Raw genomic sequence first — 18,808 nt, forward strand, 5'->3', positions numbered from 1 at the left:
TTAGCATACTTAACTGAGTTCTCAGCCTGACCATTAGACTGAGGATGATAAGCTGGTGAAAATGTATGTCTTATACCATTAAGTTGCATGAAATTTTTAAATTCAACTGAGGTAAATGGTGGTCCATTATCACTATGGATAGTGACAGGTAATCCAAATCTAGAAAATAGTTCTCTTAACTTTTCTATAGCTAGCTTAGCTGAAGTAGAGCCTACTTCAAATACTTCCAACCACTTAGTGTAAGCATCAATTACTACCAAGTAGGTCTTATCTTTGAAAGGACCCAAGTAATCAATATGCAATATTTCCCATGGCATAGATGGATAGTGCCAAACATGTAGATTACTCTTACTAGGACTAGAACGTTCCATAAGACAGGAAGAGCAATTGTTCGCTAGGCTTTCAATGTTTTCATCTATATTTGGCCACCAAATATAGGATCTTGCTACTGACTTCATTTTTACAATTCCCAAGTGACTCGCGTGTAACTCATTTAATATGTAGCTACGCAACTTGTTAGGAACAACAATTCTATATCCCCACATAACAATGGCATGCTCAACTGTTAGCTCGTCCTTCCTTTGGAAATAAGATAACAATTCCCTATTCTCTCCTGACAAAAAATTTGGCCATCCGTACATCACATAGTTATGTATTTGTTTTATAATAGGATCATTTTGGGTTTCAGCTTTTACATCTTCAAAAGTTAAAGGTACTGAACTTTCAGCGATACAGTGTAAATAGGTACCTTTCCACCTTGGTTCATTGTTATTATTTACAACGTGTTTAGTGCTTAATGGTAAGCGTGATAATGCGTCTGCGTTACCATGCTTTTCTGACCTTACATACTGTACATCAAAATTGTATCCACTTAAAAATAATGCGTATCTTTGTAATCGGCTTGCTGCGAAAACAGGTAAACCCTTTTTCGGTCCAAATATGCTAATTAAAGGTTTGTGATCAGTACACAATGTGAATTTTCGGCCATACAAATATTGATGAAATTTCCTTACTCCATATACTACTGCTAAAGCTTCCTTATCTATTTGTGAATATTGACATTCTGCCGGTGATAAAGTACGAGAGTGGTATGCAATAGGTTTCTCAACGCCTTCAGGGGTTATGATACTAAGTACGCAGCCCAGCCCTGTCGAGCTTGCGTCTACTGCTAGTTTTACAGGCAACTTTGAATCATAATGCGCCAAAACTGGTGCTTTAGTCAAAACATCCTTGACATGGCTAAATGATTTGAGACATTTTTCATCAAAATCAAATGGCACGTCCTTTTTTAACAAGTTGTACAACGGACTCAAGATTGTTGACAAATTTTTGATAAACTTTCCATAATAATTTACCAAGCCAATAAAAGCTTTGACTTGAGTGACAGATTTAGGTACAGGTGCTTGATTTATAGCTTTAATTTTAGATTCAGAGGTATGCAGTCCATCTTTATCGATACTAAAACCAAGATACTCGATTTTGTCTACAAAGAATGTACATTTATCTTTCTTTACGGTAAATCCTTTTTCACTCAGGCGTTTACAAACCTCTTGCAACCTACTTACATGAGTTTCGTTATTAGGTGCGGTGATAAGAATATCATCCATGAACACTGATATGCCTTCTAAATTATGCAAAGATTGTTCAATAACTCTTTGAAATATGCCTGGGGCTGATGAGATTCCATAAGGCATTCTACAATATGAGAAAAGACCCTTATGCGTGCTAATTGTACATAATTTTTGTGACTCACTGTCTAACTTTAATTGCATATAGGCTTGACTAAGATCTATTTTAGAGAAACGTTCTCCATGCTGTAAATTTGCAAATAAATCTTCTATTCTAGGTATAGGGTACTTGTCTACTTCTAGATACTGATTTAGAGTAACTTTAAAGTCTCCACATAGCCTAATTTCACCGTTCTTTTTTTAATACTGGTACAATGGGCGTTCCCCATTCCGAGCTGCTTACTGGAATTAACACTTGTTCGTCAACTAAGCGTTGTAGTTCTTTTTCTACCTTACTTTTCAATGAGAATGGTATCGGTCTTGGCTTAAAATACCTAGGTCTAGCATTTTCTTTTAGATTTAGTTTTACTGGTTCGCCTGTATACTGACCTAGTTTCTCAGTGAACACTTCTGGAAATTGATTAGTTAGCTCGGACGTCATTGTCTCGAAATTAGCCTTGTTATCTATAGGTCTGTTTATAACACACAAGTTATTTTTAAACGAAATGTCAACTCCCAGTACTTTAAGCCAATCACGACCCATTAAAGGATGTGAACCTCCTCTAATCACATACAAATCTAAGCATTTATGTATTTTCTCATAGCAAACATCAACATTAACTTTGCCCACAGGTATAATAGGTTCATTAGTGTACGAACTCAAAGTTAGGTCGTTTTCTAACAATTTACAAGAACTAAAATTATTTTCATAAAAATCCTCACTACACACTGTGACACTAGCTCCAGTATCAACTTCAAATATGGTTTCTCGACCTTGCACTAGGACTTTAATCTTAATTGGGTCAACTCTAATTCTTTTACAGTGAGTTTCATTTACTTTAAATAAATTCTGTATGTCCTCGACATAACTCTCAAGATTTTCATCACTCTGAACATAATTCTTAGAATTATTTGAATCTGACAGTTCTGAACTATCATTTACAAAATTATGTTTCTTATAATCTTTGTTTTTCTTGTTTTGAAAATTAGACTGATAAGATATACCTTTCTTAACTTTCGAAAGCTGATTGTCTGGTAACTTACTAATTTCAGTAGATCGACACACCTTAGATATGTGATTTCTTTTACCACATTTGTGACACACAACACCAAACAATTTGCACTGCTTCCTATAGTGACCACACTGCCCACAGCACGTACACTGCACCTTGACTTCGTGCCTTGCGTTGTAGCTCGCGCTGCCACCGCTGCCGCCGACTCTCACATGTGGGTGGTGATGCGCTGCCATCCGCTGGACCCGGCTGCCGCCGTTCACTGTCAATGCCGCCGCATTCTTCTCCGCCGCTTCCACTGAGCAGACGATTTTCACAGCCTGGTCGAAGGTTAGGGTGGTCTCTCCCAACAGCCTCTGCTTGGTCGACTCACTCCTGATGCCGCTCACCAGTCTGTCTCTGAGATAGTCGTTGAGGGATGCGCCAAACTCGCAGTATGCAGACAACTTCTTGAGGCTGGCGATGTACTCTGCGACTGATTCTCCTTCCTGCTGATTCCTTTTGCTGAATTTGTACCTTTCAGCTATGAATGATGGCTTCGGGTACAAATGGTCCTGAATTAACTTCACTAATTCATCAAACTTTTTCACTGAAGGTTTTTCCGGCGTACATAAATCTCGTAACAAACTGTACGTTTTCACACCCACGACTGTTAGTAACGTACTAACCTTTTTGTCGTCACTAATACTGTTACAGTCAACGAATAATTCAAATCGTTCAACATACGAATTCCAAGTTTCTGCACTGTTGTCGAAGTCACCAATTCCGCCAATAATTCCCGCCATTTTTACTGTTTCACTAAATAAAGACGAAATGTTCTAATTTACGACCTTGTCTTCCAACATCAAAATGTACCGATTTTGAGTCCACGTGACGCCAAACTACAGACACACTTCCTCACACTATAATTTTCGGAGAAATTATTTACGCACAATCGAACAGGTTGCATTGCACTCGCGGGATCGCATTAATACCTCGTCGCCAATTGTTGTGTACGTGTTACGGGGAATCGGAATAAAAGACTGAATTAGTTTACATCATCGACTGTGCTCCGTTAAGGTTGGAGGGTAACTGAGAGAGAGACAAGGGCAGGACACTGGAAGTGGTAGGTGGTGTGATCTGGTGGCGTGATGAGAACAGCCAATGGCATTTATTCAAACTGATCACCCCATATGACGTCACAGCATCATAGATCATACAGTTGGTCTTTGGCTGTGGCTTTAACTTGCCAGTAACAATTTATAATATGTATAATAATTATTATTGTAATTCAATACATTACAGTGTGGACAGCTCTTTGTACCTCCATATTCTCCGTCTCGGCGGAGCTCACAGAAGGAAATGAAATCAGAAGTACATTAATAATTTACAGTAATACAAATTACTGGGAAAACTACAGAAAAGAGCACTAGTTACTTCATCAAAGTTCAACCGGGGTAATGATCCTGACCACTATAACCTAACCTCTCATTAAGCGTCCAACTGAAAACAAGACAATATCCAATAAGAAATCGAAATAAACTCACAGTTTATCTCTCATTAACAGTTTGACTGCGAAGTTAAAAGTTAAAGTAAATGAATCACAATATTTAATACCAAACACAAAACTAAATAATGCAGTTACGTTGTATTATTAAACAGCACTGAGGTTGAATCAGCTGTCAACAATGAAAAAGCCACGCGCGTGGCACTTATATCCATATTCACAACACAAGGCCAGACACATACACGTAGCACAATTTGCTGGCGACTACTGTGGACTAAGTAAATATTTCTGGCACTTATATCTTTATTTACATTATAGCTTGGCACTTAGATCATATTTTCTGAAAAACTAAGTGGGTAAACTTTTTTTAAAAATGGCACTTTGACCCAATTTTACTTCAACCCTTCATTTAATCCATAGCGCGTGTACACACACACACACACACACACACACACACACACACACACACACACACACACACACACACACACACACACACACATAATCGCCTTCGGCTGTTGCGGCTCCTTAGTGGGGTGTTGTCATAACAAGGGTAACAGTATTTAGGAGATGAGTTGAATCGGAGATGATGTTTGACAACAATTATTGACTTAAGTTTGTTTACTTTTCTTAATTTAACCAAAGTATTGACTTTAAGGGAGTTTTGTGGCACCGTTGGAGATACCACAAAAAGCGACTGAACCTTTGTTCTAGAAAATTTAACTCTTAAACGAGTCTGATTTCGCTTCTATACCAGAGCAGCTTCTAAAGTAACATACATTAGACCAAAAGTGAATAAAACTATGTTCAGTAAAACATTTATATTTTTAGGCCCAAAAATTTTTAATATTTTACCAATAGACATAAAAAACAGTCAAAACATAAGGCTATTTCAGATTAAATTAAAATCATGGCTGTTTGATAAAGACAACATTAATGACCTGGTAGAAATATTACATTAGCTATAATTATGAAAATTAAAAACGAATTCCTATTGTAGATATATGGAATAGAGTTTATATGCGTTTGTGTAAATATTTTTAAGTATTCAATTGTTTGGCTTTATTTAATGTATTGGATGTTTTTAGTTCACCTACTGACGAGGTTACTTAGTGAAGTGAATAGTTTACTTAGTTTATTTTACTTACTCGTATTAATGTAAAGTGTACTTTGGTTCAGTTAAATAAATAAGTGCTGACACTGCAGCGGACCGCTAGGTTATAAGTAATATTTAGACTGTTTGATGTAAGAAGTTCTTGTTTATTTTCATTGTGCTAGTCACCTTTACTTGATGCGGTGACTAGTCATTCCAAGTTTTTTTACATATGTTTACCTTTGTTATTTGATGGTGGAATAAATACATTCTTATTCTTATTCTTCTTCTTATTCTTCTTCTTATTCTTCTTCTTCCATTGGATTTGAGCTACGACCGTTGGTTTACTCGGTACAGTGCTTGGGAGAAAATACTGCTCTAGTCAGCTATTTTGATTTCAGAAAAGGGGATTTATCTAGCCATACCAGGAAGTCCCCAAAGGGGTGTTAATACTACAAGGGTGTTAAAAGAACACGTGGTTCTTTTCTAGGGGGAGTTGTGTCTGTAATATAAAAATAAATATACTGAAATATTTATATATCATCAGAATAATTTGATCAGGGGGTTTAATTTATACAAGAGATTATCAGGCCACACCATGAAGTTCCCGTGTGGGTTAATGTTACCTGGGTTAAAAGACTAGTTAGTTGTTTTCTACAAGGAATTGTGTCTGTTATGATAATAAGTAGATAGTCATCTTTATCATCAGAATAAGTTGATCAGGGAGTTTAATTCAACCAGGGTATAACCTGAGAAATCGGAGAGGTTCCCAGTGGACAGAATAAGATTACCGGAGTTTGAAAGAACAGGGGTTTCTTTCCTGGAGGGAATAGAGCCTGTTATACAGATAGGTAGAACAGAGTGACACGTACCTTAACATTTACCCACCTTCACATATTTGTTAAAATAATCGCCCTATTGAAACCCACTAAAAATAAAAATGATGAAAAATCATATAGGCCCATATCATTAATATCGTGCCTTATGAAAATTTAAAAAAGTATTAAAGAATAATATGGGATTTGATTCCGAAACTGTTATAGCCGATATTATGACCGGAACCTAGGCTCAAAGAATGCCATACTATATGGTACCCTTGAATCGTCTAATAAAGATATCAAGAGTAAAATACAACATGACAAGGAAATAATGGATGAAGTACTCAGTGCCCTCCAATTGAATGATCTCCACACCACTAAGATAGTCATAATCGGTAAAGGGAAGCCCGGTAAACCTCGTTCGATAAAGGTATCCTTCAGAGATACAAGTAAGGCCATCGGCTTCTTTAAAAATGTTGATTCCCCAACACTTTATTACATTTCCTGACAGTACTGTTGAAATGTCCCGCGCGATCGAACGTATTAAAGAACGATCTCACTTGCAGAAACTTCGGAGCTCGCTAGCTGTCAGAGAAAACAATGGCGAGAATGATCTAACAATTAAGTATCAAAACGGAGTACCGACGATAGCTAAGAAAACCAAAAACTAGTTTCATCCAACGGACATATTGTTGTACTATCAAAACTTGAATGGAATGCGAAGCAAACTAAATGAATTCAAGTCTTATATTACTATGTCAAACTTCGATGTTGTCATATTCGCAGAGACAAACTTTTCAGTTCATATTAACGATGCCGAGGTGTTGCCCAGGAACGTCTCAATATATAGATGCGATAGGTCTTCACTTAGTAGATAACATCTGAAAATATTATTGTTTAATATTAAAAACCAGTGGTTTGAAGAATATACCCAGTCTCTCTCAACAACCGAAGCTACAGACTATTCGTTATGGAAAGTAATTAAAAGAATTAAGCAGCCTAAGATATCCATTTACCCTATTTTAAAATTTGATGGTCATTGAGCGAAAAGTAATATTGAAAATGTGAGGCATTTGCAGTTTCACCAATGTTTTCAAACCAAATGACGCCTTTGTAAACAACGAAGAGGAAGTACACCAGTATTTCGATTCTCCACTTCAACTCGATTTCCCGATTCAAATATTCAAACCATCTGAAGTTCGCTTAGTTATAACTCACAATCTCAATCCTCATGTCTGCTGGCTACGACTCTATTACTGGAAAAGTACTAAAAGAACTTCCAAGAAAAAATACTATATTCTTTACATTCTTATTTAACGCCATACTGAGACTAGAACACATACCCGTTCAATTTAAAAGACCCCAGCTAATTGTCATCCCAAAGCCAGGGAAGTCCCTCACCCAGCTGACCTCATACAGACAAATAAGCCTCTTACCTATTATTTAAAAACTGGTTGAAAAGCTTCTTCTGAGAAGACTACAATCATTAATCGATGAAGATTCTGTAGTACCTGCTCATAAATTTGGGTTTAGACGAAAACATGGCACAATAAAACAAGTCCGTAGAATAGTTGAATGATATGGGAGTGCTTAGAAAATAAAAGTTATTGTTCGGCTATCTTTTTAAATGTCAGTCAAGCGTTTGATACGGTGTGGGATACTGGTCTATTATACAAAATTAAGATTTTTTTGCCTCACTCTGTTTTTTTAATACTAAAATCGTATCTTTCAAACCGATCTTTTCAAACAAAATACCATGATGTTCTTACTCAGCTACATTCAATAGAATCCGGAGTTCCTCAAGGAAGTGTACTTGGTCCATTTTTATACTTGCTATATACTGTACCGCTGACCTCCTAGAAAATGAACATACTCAAATTGCAACTTTCGAAGATGATACTTCAATTATGTCAGTCTATAAAGATTGTGTTCGAGCATCCCGTTATTTATAACAGAGCTTAGATGCAATTGATAATTGGTTTAAGACATGAAGAATCAAAATTAACGAAAATAAATCAGCTCACATAACATTTACGCAAAATCAAAATTCTTGTCCTCCAGTTACATTGAATAACATCCATTTACCGGAAGTAACTGAAGTGAATTATCTGGGCATGCGCTGAGACAGAAGACACATGGAAATCCGACATTTGGGAAAAGAGACAAAAGCTAAATATAAAACAAATAAAATGAATTGGCTACTCGGATCTAAGTCAAAACTCAGTTTGAAGAACAAGATACTATTATATAAAACTATCATAAACCTCTATGGATATCGATGTGAAGTTACGGGGCACAGCAAGCAACTCAAATCTGGAGATACTACAACGGTATCAATGAAAATTGTTAAGAAAAATTACAAAAGCGCCGTGGTATGTATCCAATAAAACGTTACATAAAAATCGATACATCCCAACAGTCAAAGAAGAAATAACCAAATTCAGTCGCATTTATCTTTCAAGATTAGAAGATCATCCAAACCACCTGTGGTAAATCTACTTGATAATATTCTAAAAATGTGTACGGACTCCACCGACCTGCTATCCTGGCTCTACCTTTTAGGTTCTTGAATTAATTATATTAGTGTTAACAATGGTTAACACCTAACTCAATTTTAATTGTTAATGTTGTTTCTGTATATAATATTTACTTATTGTTTTTCTCAAATTGAACAGATTGTAAATAAATAAAATGTTGTTAGTAGGCTAGGGCTAATGCTAAGCGAGAATTTCACAATGAGAAAATAGTTAGTGGCCACATTCAATATACTACACAGCAACTTACAGTCTCAGACGGCACACTCTTATAACCACATAAAAGCTGATAGTGGAGATTTGTGATTATAGTTGAACTAAAATAAATCTCAACAATTAAACAAGTTTTGAAGTTCCTAGTTCCTTCCCCACTTATCCCTAGCATATCTTATACTATTTAATAACGGACATAATAGGGTTGTAACACACAGCTTGTTTGTTTATTTTGTTTGTGTGTGACTAACCGTCAAACGTTAACATAACCTTGGTGTTGGGAATAATTGGATGGTAATGGGACAAACTTAATTCAAAATATGGGTCACTGTATATTTAAATGTATTTAATACCATTAATATAACCACTGTGTTATAGGAAACCACAAGGACCGAGTAATTTTTGCTTTAAACCAAAACCTGTAAATCTAAATTAACAAAAACTAGTGTACATCGAGGCTTCGTGGTACTTTCCCAAAGCCGGTCTTTAGGCAAAAAAAGACCAGGGGTTTGACCACGAGCTCCTCATAAGCCACCTGGATGGGGTGATAACACTCCGCGGAGAGAAAGAGTGGGGATGGAGGGGCCCCTCCTGCCAACTACAGATAGCCCGTATATTGGAATAGTGGAATTTGGAATGAGCAGTCTGCGCGTTCTCGCCTCGCACTTCTCTGGATTTAATTTAGTTCAGTAGCTGGCAAACCTATTAAAATGTATCACTGTATTTTCAGCTTATACTGTTGAGTTAAACCCCTTTCAGTAGTTTGGTACAGCATACATATATTTAAATTACTCTCTCAAGTTGAATGTTGCAGGATGCAGCACAATTAAATTGATTTAAACCTTGATTTTATAACGTAATTAATGACAGGCAATTAATCTTGTCTACATACAAATAAACCAATACAACGGAGTATCGAAGGACTCGCAAAATTTAGAAATTTGTTTTTTTACAAGTTAATTTTCAAGCTAATTGTGCTTTTTTAATTTGCTTATTTACTCAAATTTAATTGTAATTAATTATTCATGTATGCAAACATTTAAACTTTTCATAATATTTGAGACTTGTGTTCTTAGCATAGTAGTTAAATAATGATCTTTAGTGACTCCAAAATAAAAAAAAACTTGAAATTGAAATTTTTTTTAATCGAATCCTTTTTTTATGTAAACCAATAAAATTGTTTTGTAACAGTATATTTGGTAAGTAAGGTAGTTGTGATTGATTTTGTCATATTTCTATAATTATGTTTTTGTTGAACATTTGCTTACAAGTTTCTTTTTTAATCCACTTAGTTCCTAGTTCTCACATCTACTGTGATAGCTCTTTATTACAGCTTTTGTAGCGTAATTATTAATTTATTTATTACCAATTAAGGACTCTATATTATAATATGTTGCTTTTGCCCTATTAATTGTAATAGCTTTCCAATAAAAAAAACTTAAAAGTCGTTTTAAGCCTATATGCTGAAATTATGACACTATTCGTTGTGCACCATCTTATATTTTGTCAAGTGTTTGGAGTTGTAAAGAAAGTTCAATATAAATATAATTAATTCGATAAACATTAATGTAGTATACGTTCTATATAATTTCTATGTTTTGCAAATTTGACCAGATAATTATTTGTCGATTCTTTATTCTTTGTCCATTATGTACACATCTGTTCAATAATAAATCTTACGATCCACGTTAACGACCACACGCAATAAAGTGTTTAGAATCGCTTATTCGTAGCTTAATATTGTAGGTATTTTCTTTATTATTGATTAAAGTGTACTTATCAGTAGAACTAACCTTTCTACAATCCACCCTTTTTGAATCGCTGTGGCTATATGGCCGGCTACCGTCTGTAGATTAGACAGACGGGCGATGAGTGGTGACGTCAACCGTGACGTAACGGAAGGGCAGCCATAACTGTCACATTTACACCACTGCCTTAGAAATATAAAAAACACAATTTGTAGACTATTTTATTAATTGTATATTTTTCATTGGTAATGTATTGAACTGTAATGTAATAAAAGTGTACGCTTAAATAAATTAAAAAGAAGAAATATACAACTAAAAAAATTATGGTTGCCTGTAAAGTCGGTTTTACGGGCGAAGATTTTACGTGACAACGTCTTTTTCTCGGTAGAATATTTATTGATATGAATATTATTAAATTGCACAATAGGAACAAAGAATTGAATGAAAATAAGAATTGCACAAATTTTAACTATAGAAATATATTTTGTTTACTAAAACATTGTACATAATTTGAAATTAATTAAAATTTGTTATTGTAAATGGTAAAGTTGAATAAAACATTTACTAAAATTGGAATTTGAAATTCTTGCTAAACACAGTTAAATTCTAACTCCGCGCGTGGTGATTGGTCGGTTTAGTTCGTTTGTTTGGTCGCACTGTTATGACAGGTTAGAAGTTATAATTTGTTATTTTAAATGTTTGACTAGCAATACGCGCTGTTTCTTCTCAATCGACTGAATTACGATTGATTGCAGAGTGATTTAAACTAATAATTTACTTAACACTATCAACATTTGTCAATAGTATGACATAACCTATAAACACTATTGTGCAGTTGAGTTTCTCAACTTTTGTGTCAATCTAACAATTAATCAATCAATCATAGTTTACGATAATGAAATATCAGTGTACAATTATTTACCTTTATTGTTGTAGTTGTTGTAAATGACGAATCTAAGCACTCCACATTTTCACGAATAAACATAATTATCTGCTTTATCCCGTGCGGCGGACCCACAATTATCTGCTTTATCCCGTGCGGATCCCGTGCGGCGGACCCTCTGGACGGGCATCGTAACGTTACCGGGCGTTACACTTTTTCATGAGTGACTCCGAGCCGCAACCTAATTTAAGACGTTGTCACGTCAAAATTAACCATGTACCAGAATCTACACTTCGTAGTTTATTAAGATACAGTTTTGTTTCTCGCAATTTTTACTGGAATGTTTCAATTAATAGTCATTAAGAGAAATCATAATTCATGATAAATAATTTTTGTCATATTAAATATGTATGTCATTTAATAGCATAAAATAACTGGAACATAATTTGTTTTATTTACTAATAACACTCAAATGATTATGATTTCATTGTATTATTGTATGTAAGTGGTAAGAGGGAAATTAGTCTCTCGTCTTGAGATATTTGAAAAAGTAATTCTTCCATTTACCGATTAAAAATAGTTTTATTATTAATCACTTATGTATTATCGGACTTTAGCAGGACTGTAAGTTCTTATAGAAGGGATATTGGTACAGTTTAAAGTATATAGCATACCTCAAATCACTCATTCTTAATTGAGTATGGTCCGTATTTTCTTTATTATTGATAAAAGTTTTCAACTGGTCAAAAGAACTAAACTTTCTACAACCCGCCATTTTAATAACAATGCACAGTGCTAGAGCTACTTCAAAACCTTTGGCGTCACAGTCTGTGACGTTATAGTCATTCCCGTTCGTTGAAACCAAGACCGGTGACCGGGCATATAGCCACTCCGTTTTGAATAATTATTACAGACTATACAGCTGTTTGCTATAATCTAGCCACTTGAGCGATGACGTCACAGTGTGTCCGAAACCGAGAATGGTGACCGTTCACGTAGCCACTCAGCAAAAATATACTTTGTGGATACTACATTCACATTGTACATAACCTCAAGAAATTTACCCTGTAGTTTTAAAGTAGTGAGACTGTGTAACAACATTAATTCGTTTTACTACTACTACTACTATTATACCTTTTAAGTAAATAGGAAATATATAGGTAAAATGAAACATACATACTAGGTATAGTTTTGATAAAAGAGTAATATTGCATTTAGGGACGTCCACTCCTTTGAGTGATCAACAATACATTTTTTAAATGCATAAAATTGATGTGATTTTTGCATGGTGGTCCATTGATAGGCTTAAATTAGCGTTTTTGTAGCATTTTACTAAAATATTTATAGTTTTATTAAATAAATATAGGGACTTAAATTAGTCTTGTTTTTTTAAAAAATATAAAATTGCATACAAAATATGCGCAACAAAATTTTTAGTATTTATTTACAATAGCGTGACCATGGAAAATGGACTTTTTTTCATGGGTTGGGCATTTATAGCCAAGTATTATTATCACAGGTGCATATAAACTGAGGGGGAAGTATATTATTGTATTATATTGATGCCTTTCGGGCATTATTGCGTTAAGGAGCAGGGGCATCACGTGATCTGGGATTCGACTTTTGCAAGCTCGAGATAATTTTTTTTCTAAAAGAGCAAGCAGTGCGCAGCACTGCGCAGTGGGCAGGCATCGTTAACAGGATTAACGTACTAGTATTAGTAAAACTCCATACTCGTCTTTACGAATTGCTTCCACGTAAGATAACGAACATCCAACACAAGGTGTGCCATTACCACTACTGAACTAGGAGGTTAAGAATAGACACAGAGAGACAAAATAGTTCAAAATGGCGTCCCTTCTTTATTTGAGAGAGCCGCGGAGTAATACCAAACTGTCAAATAGGGATAGTGTTGCCAGAGGTACTGTCAAAAACAGAGGTTTCAGAGGATTTCAAAAAATCGTAACTCCTTTGATTTTCGTTGCCGACGAATTTTTTCTTCACTATTGTTTTAAGGAAAAATTGTAGTTTTCAGGAAAAAAAAATGAACATACCATTCCATGGTCACGTTATTGTAAATTGATACCAAATTTTTTCCTTTAAATTTTTCATAAGCAGGTTAAAAATTGGCTACTCTCTTGGGTAACTGTGAAGTTAAAGGCCGACCCGGCAACATATGAATGTCACGCTATTAGCCTATTACTACCGTCCTGAACAAAACATAAGGTTTTAATAAGTGGAAATGACAAATAACGAAGTTATCGAACATTAACTTATTTTCTTGTGCGAAGTAATATTTCATTGTTCCATGGGTGTCACACGGCCTTATGATCGTAAGTCATCCTCCTAGTGGTTGCTGCTGATGTCACTTGTTATATGCCATCTTTGGATACGTAAAATAACAATAATGTTGAAATCGGGAATTTGACCCAAATAAAAGATGTTTTTCGTAATTTAGACCTTCTAAGAATAAAAGTTCAAATCAGCCTGACACAAGTGTATCCACCCATCAGTGGGCTACAGCAGCACCATGCCCTGTGCTGATGGCGACATACAAAAAACATCCCTTGAGGTAGTAACTATCAGTGAAAAATAAAATTCCAATTGGTCTGATCACGATTACCTCCCGCCATTACTGATTTATAGGATACGCAACTTGAAAAAACATAAATATTGTAAATTCACCTAACCATAACTTCCTACTATCTTGCAAGAAAAGTAATTCCACTTTGAATGTTCTAAAATTCATTATTTGTCATTTTCATACCCTAAAATCTTATATTGTTTTGTTCAAAAGGAGGATAGCAATAGCTTAATAACGCAAATCTCATTTCCAGTGTGGTAAAAATAAATTTGAAAATAATGCATACGAATTGAATTAAACATTCAAGAAACCAATTAATGATGTGAAAAGCAAACATAAGTTTAATAAATATGCAAAATTAATGTAACCATAACTTTGTATGTACTTAAATACCACGTGGTAACTTCCAATCACATTAAAATCTAGCTTTCTTCATAAAACAAAACAAGATTACACAATGAACTTATAATCTCACTCGGAAAAAACATGATGACCAATTCTAAAGGGATAAATTAATTTCCTAATATTTTAACTGCTCACACAATCCACAATCAAACATAAAAATCTATCAAAACTAAACTGTATTGGAGTGAACGAGTCATGAGAATACGAGTAGACACCATTATTGAATAGACTAAACGGACCTGTAGATGATGCATAACTAAACTGTTCTGACGACAGAACACTCAGATAAGGTATTGGGATCAGATAACTCTGAAAATCATAGATAACACACAAATCATAGATGCATGTAAACAAATATAACCACAAATTTACATGTACATCTTAATTATTAAAAAACAACGTTAGTTGTGGTTTTCACCTCCTAAAACTATATATGTTTTTGTTCAGGAGGATGAGTAAAATACCTTAATAACGTGAAACTCGTCGGGTCGATCTTTAACCGCATAGATGCCCTTAAACTCTCACTAATAAACTAAAAGTATTCTTGAAAATTTTTGACTGGAAAGAAGTTATTTATCCTAGAAGTACCTACATATTATTTTCAACAAATCCAGAAAATTTAAAGCTTATACAATAAAAAATGCGCTATTTATTGAATGATAATACAAATTTACTTACACGAATGAGAAGCATCCAAATTTTTCTGTGACATCCGACTTCAAAAACTGATTACTGTCAAAACACTAATAAAAAATGTAATATTTGCACTAATTACGAAAACTTGTTCTGTTTTTGAAACTTAACGGCGAACATGCTTGACGTGGCATTTAGCATGTACACTAAGACCGCATCTTACACACTCTGTGTGAAATCCCTGCTTCTTTCCTTCAAGAAGATTGTCCCCTGAACAGGTTCGGCACAGTCATTCCTTCTTAGGTAATTTCTTGAGTCCGAAACCAACTGATGGTCCATCATCACCACCCTGAAGATTTTGCTTACTAGCTAGCCATTCAGAAAGATCTATGACTTCTTTCATGAACCCAGGCCTTTTAAGCCAGGATTTTGTTGTATTTAACTTATACAAGACAAATGCATTTAGCACCATGTGTCCTACGTTTGTCCATGTACACATACAACATCTGGACGGTGGAGTCAATACCACCCATACTTTTATTGTATTTAATACGGACGGTGTATTTCCGCCATCTTGTTTTAACCAGCCGTCACAATTACCATTGGCTAGTCCCTCTGGTCAGTCGTAGGTGGTTAGTAGACGAGTGAAGACGTATTGTGACCTGTATTCCGTAGTTTAGTTTTAATGATTAGTGTTTTGTATAGTTTTGTATTAACACTTTGTACCCTGAGCCCGAGTATAGGTCGGGCCGCGTCGGCAGCGCCTGCTACCGGCGCCCGAGTATCGCTCGGGTCATGTTATTTAATTGTATTATTTAGCTCAGTCATCTTATTTTTGGATTCAAACATTTTTATTATGTTCATTGGTTGTCTAAGTTCGTATTTGTTGGTTTTGAGATCCCTGGGTCACGTTTTAGTATGAAATACGTATATTCTTCATCGTACTACAAGCGAGTCTAGACAGCTGATCGTAGGCGCCGCGGCTGATCGTCGGTACTGTCAGTTTGCTTTGTAGTGTTTCACGTTGTGTGTTGTTGTGAGTCTTAGTGATTCTACAAGTTTTCTACAAATCTTGCCAACAAATACTGAAGCAAATGTCATAATGTATTCTAAATGTGAATTTAACTGTTTGTAAATAATTAGAACTTTAGTTTCTTACAGAATGAAGTAAAGGCAAATGCAAACAATGTGATGTTATCCGTGTGTTTTGTTTTGTATTTACACTAGCTTTGTTCTTTCTTCTCGACTTTCCATTGATTTTCTTTTATATTCTTTACTTATTATTTTCTGGGTGATGAAATCAAAAGTGATGCAATTCGCGACTGCAAGTATGCTCACAAAAAAACAAGGAAGCAACTGGCAAAGCTGGAAGGAAGGAAACATCCTGGCGGTGCCCAGACTGTACAGTGCCACTTTGTGTACCATTGTGTTTTAAAAATTACCACACTAAGGCGAATAATTGAACTAACAAGCTATGTAGCAAAAACTTTTTTTGTATTTTTTACATAACATTCAATATTATGTAATAATTTTATTTAGAAAATAAACCTTATTTTTGTATACATTTAAAAAAATTATGTTTCTCTATCTTTAAAATGATATACAGTATGAGTTTATAACTTAATTACTGTAATAACACAGAATTTTTTAAAAGCATCATAAAACCCCCAGGGAGCCACGCCGAAACATGTATTAAGTGCCCAGGGTACAAAGTGTTAAGTGCATGTCTATAGAGTTAGTGAAGTTGACAAACAACATGTAGGTTGTGATTCCTGACTTAAGCGTGCCACAACGCTTTAGTAAGATTTGTTTATTTTAACCTAGTTTGTAATTATGTATTAGGTTAGTTCTTTACCTGAAGAAGAGATCAGATTGCAGATCTCGAAACGTAGTGTTACTGTTTTCTTGTTTCACTGAACGATGGCAAATGTCCGGAAAAATCCTGTTTCCTTCATCTCAACATCTACCCGCCCAAAATGAAAAACTCTTTACTTTTTAATTTTGTTTTACTGACTTTTTATATTTGACCTAATGATATAAAATTTTCTGTACTAGTGTCGACCATCTGAAATGGCAGCAATCAGACACGCCCTACAGCACGAGGTCTTCCAGCCTTGTGACGAGAGGCTCCTGGCCTTTGTACATGTCAGTAAGGCATTCAAGAAGAAGAAGACCAGCTTTTTGTGCATATCAGTTACCAAAGAGACTCCATTAATTGTCAACATTTACCAGGTAAATATATGAAATGGATCAGCCCACAATCATAATCTACTAAATCAATTTATTTATTTATTTATTATTATTTCAACGGCATCCGCCAATATACAATAATTTCACAACATTTTCATGCAACTTAAATATAACATCAACAAAATAAATAACAACTAATTAAATTACAGAAAGTAGTGATTATGCAGTGGAATAATAAATAAGTATTAAGATTTGTGAAATAATGTTATAATAGTGAAAAATCACAAACATCATCTCCAACTGATATTAAGGGGAAAAAAACTCTATCACTCATTACTGTTGCAGTCTCTTTTTAAGGTGTGCGATGCTGTCATAAAACATATCACCATCGGAAGGAATGCTGTTTCCACGCCTATGAAGTCGAGCAATAGGACCGTGATAGCTGTAATTGTTTGAGTGGTGGCAGGTTGAAAACATATTCCTGGATCTGGTTCCAGCAGGCACCAAGAGGGATATCCTACTCAGAAGCTCTGGTGAATCGATCGTCCCGTTGATAAGCTTGTGCAGGAAAATAATATCAAACATTCTCCTTCTGCACTCCAGCGTAGGCAGAAGAAATTCCTGCTCAAGTGCGGGGACAGAGACCTCCCGATAGGCTGCACCTCTCCGGACTCCTTGAAGTCTGCAAAATTTGTTTTGAATACTCTGTAGTTTGTGAATATGAGATGCGTAATGAGGGGACCAAACAAGAGTACAATATTCCAGATTAGGCCGAACTAAAGCCTTGTACAAGAGCAGTAGTGTCTCGTCACCGAACGTCCCTCTAGACATTCGAAAAATGAATCCTAGCATTTTGTTTGCCTTCAAAGATACCGCATCAATGTGTGCATCGGGTGACAATTTGATCTCGGTTTGTTTGGAAATTGCATAAAAACTACAGATTATCATAGTCAGGATTTCTTTATTTCATAAACATAAAATTTAGGAAGAAAGTCACAATATAGCGCTACCTTGGTTTGACAAGGTTGTAACTGACATTTTTTGCGAAAATGGGGTTATTGTTGCTTTTGATTCCCCTCTTTCTTATGTACATGAAGAACTGACTCTTACTCTTATATGTTAATAAATAACCAGACTGCTAATTTGACAAGGTTCTAACTGAAGGAGTTTGGTTTACTCACTGCAGTTTGACAAGGTTGTATCTCGCACTGATACTCTGTGGCAATCAGCTGGGCTGCTAACTACCACGTGACTGCTAGGCTGCTATGAGAGGTTATGTTGTTCCTGACCACGTCATGTTGTTGTTGTTACTACTTTTTTGTGTTAGTGTTTTGTTATATTAACCTATTTATGGTAGTACTTTTGAAATAATCATGGAAATGATGGAAGACAATTGGCCACCTTGGTTTGACAAGGTTCTATCTGGTCCAACCAAAATTTTAGAGGAAACGAGTTTGAAAATTCAAAATGCTAGAATTTTG

General features: G+C 35.2%; 1 protein-coding gene across 4 annotated transcripts in view; it reads left to right on the top strand.

Moving 5' to 3' along the window:
- The first annotated feature begins 12,476 nt into the window (after positions 1 to 12,476).
- LOC124360935 (exocyst complex component 1) overlaps positions 12,477 to 18,808 on the top strand; it is a 195,597-nt gene continuing 189,265 nt past the window's right edge. The window contains exons 1-2 of one of the 4 annotated variants that reach the window (XM_046814951.1): positions 12,477 to 12,675; positions 17,193 to 17,369. In XM_046814951.1, coding sequence (XP_046670907.1) covers positions 17,208 to 17,369 — 162 coding nt within the window. In that variant the 5' untranslated portion in view covers positions 12,477 to 12,675; positions 17,193 to 17,207. The remainder of the gene's footprint in view (positions 12,676 to 17,192; positions 17,370 to 18,808) is intronic. The other 3 variants (XM_046814952.1, XM_046814949.1, XM_046814950.1) reach the window with 3 other exon arrangements.

This window comes from Homalodisca vitripennis, chromosome 4 (assembly GCF_021130785.1).
Source record: "Homalodisca vitripennis isolate AUS2020 chromosome 4, UT_GWSS_2.1, whole genome shotgun sequence".
NCBI lineage: Eukaryota > Metazoa > Arthropoda > Insecta > Hemiptera > Cicadellidae > Homalodisca > Homalodisca vitripennis.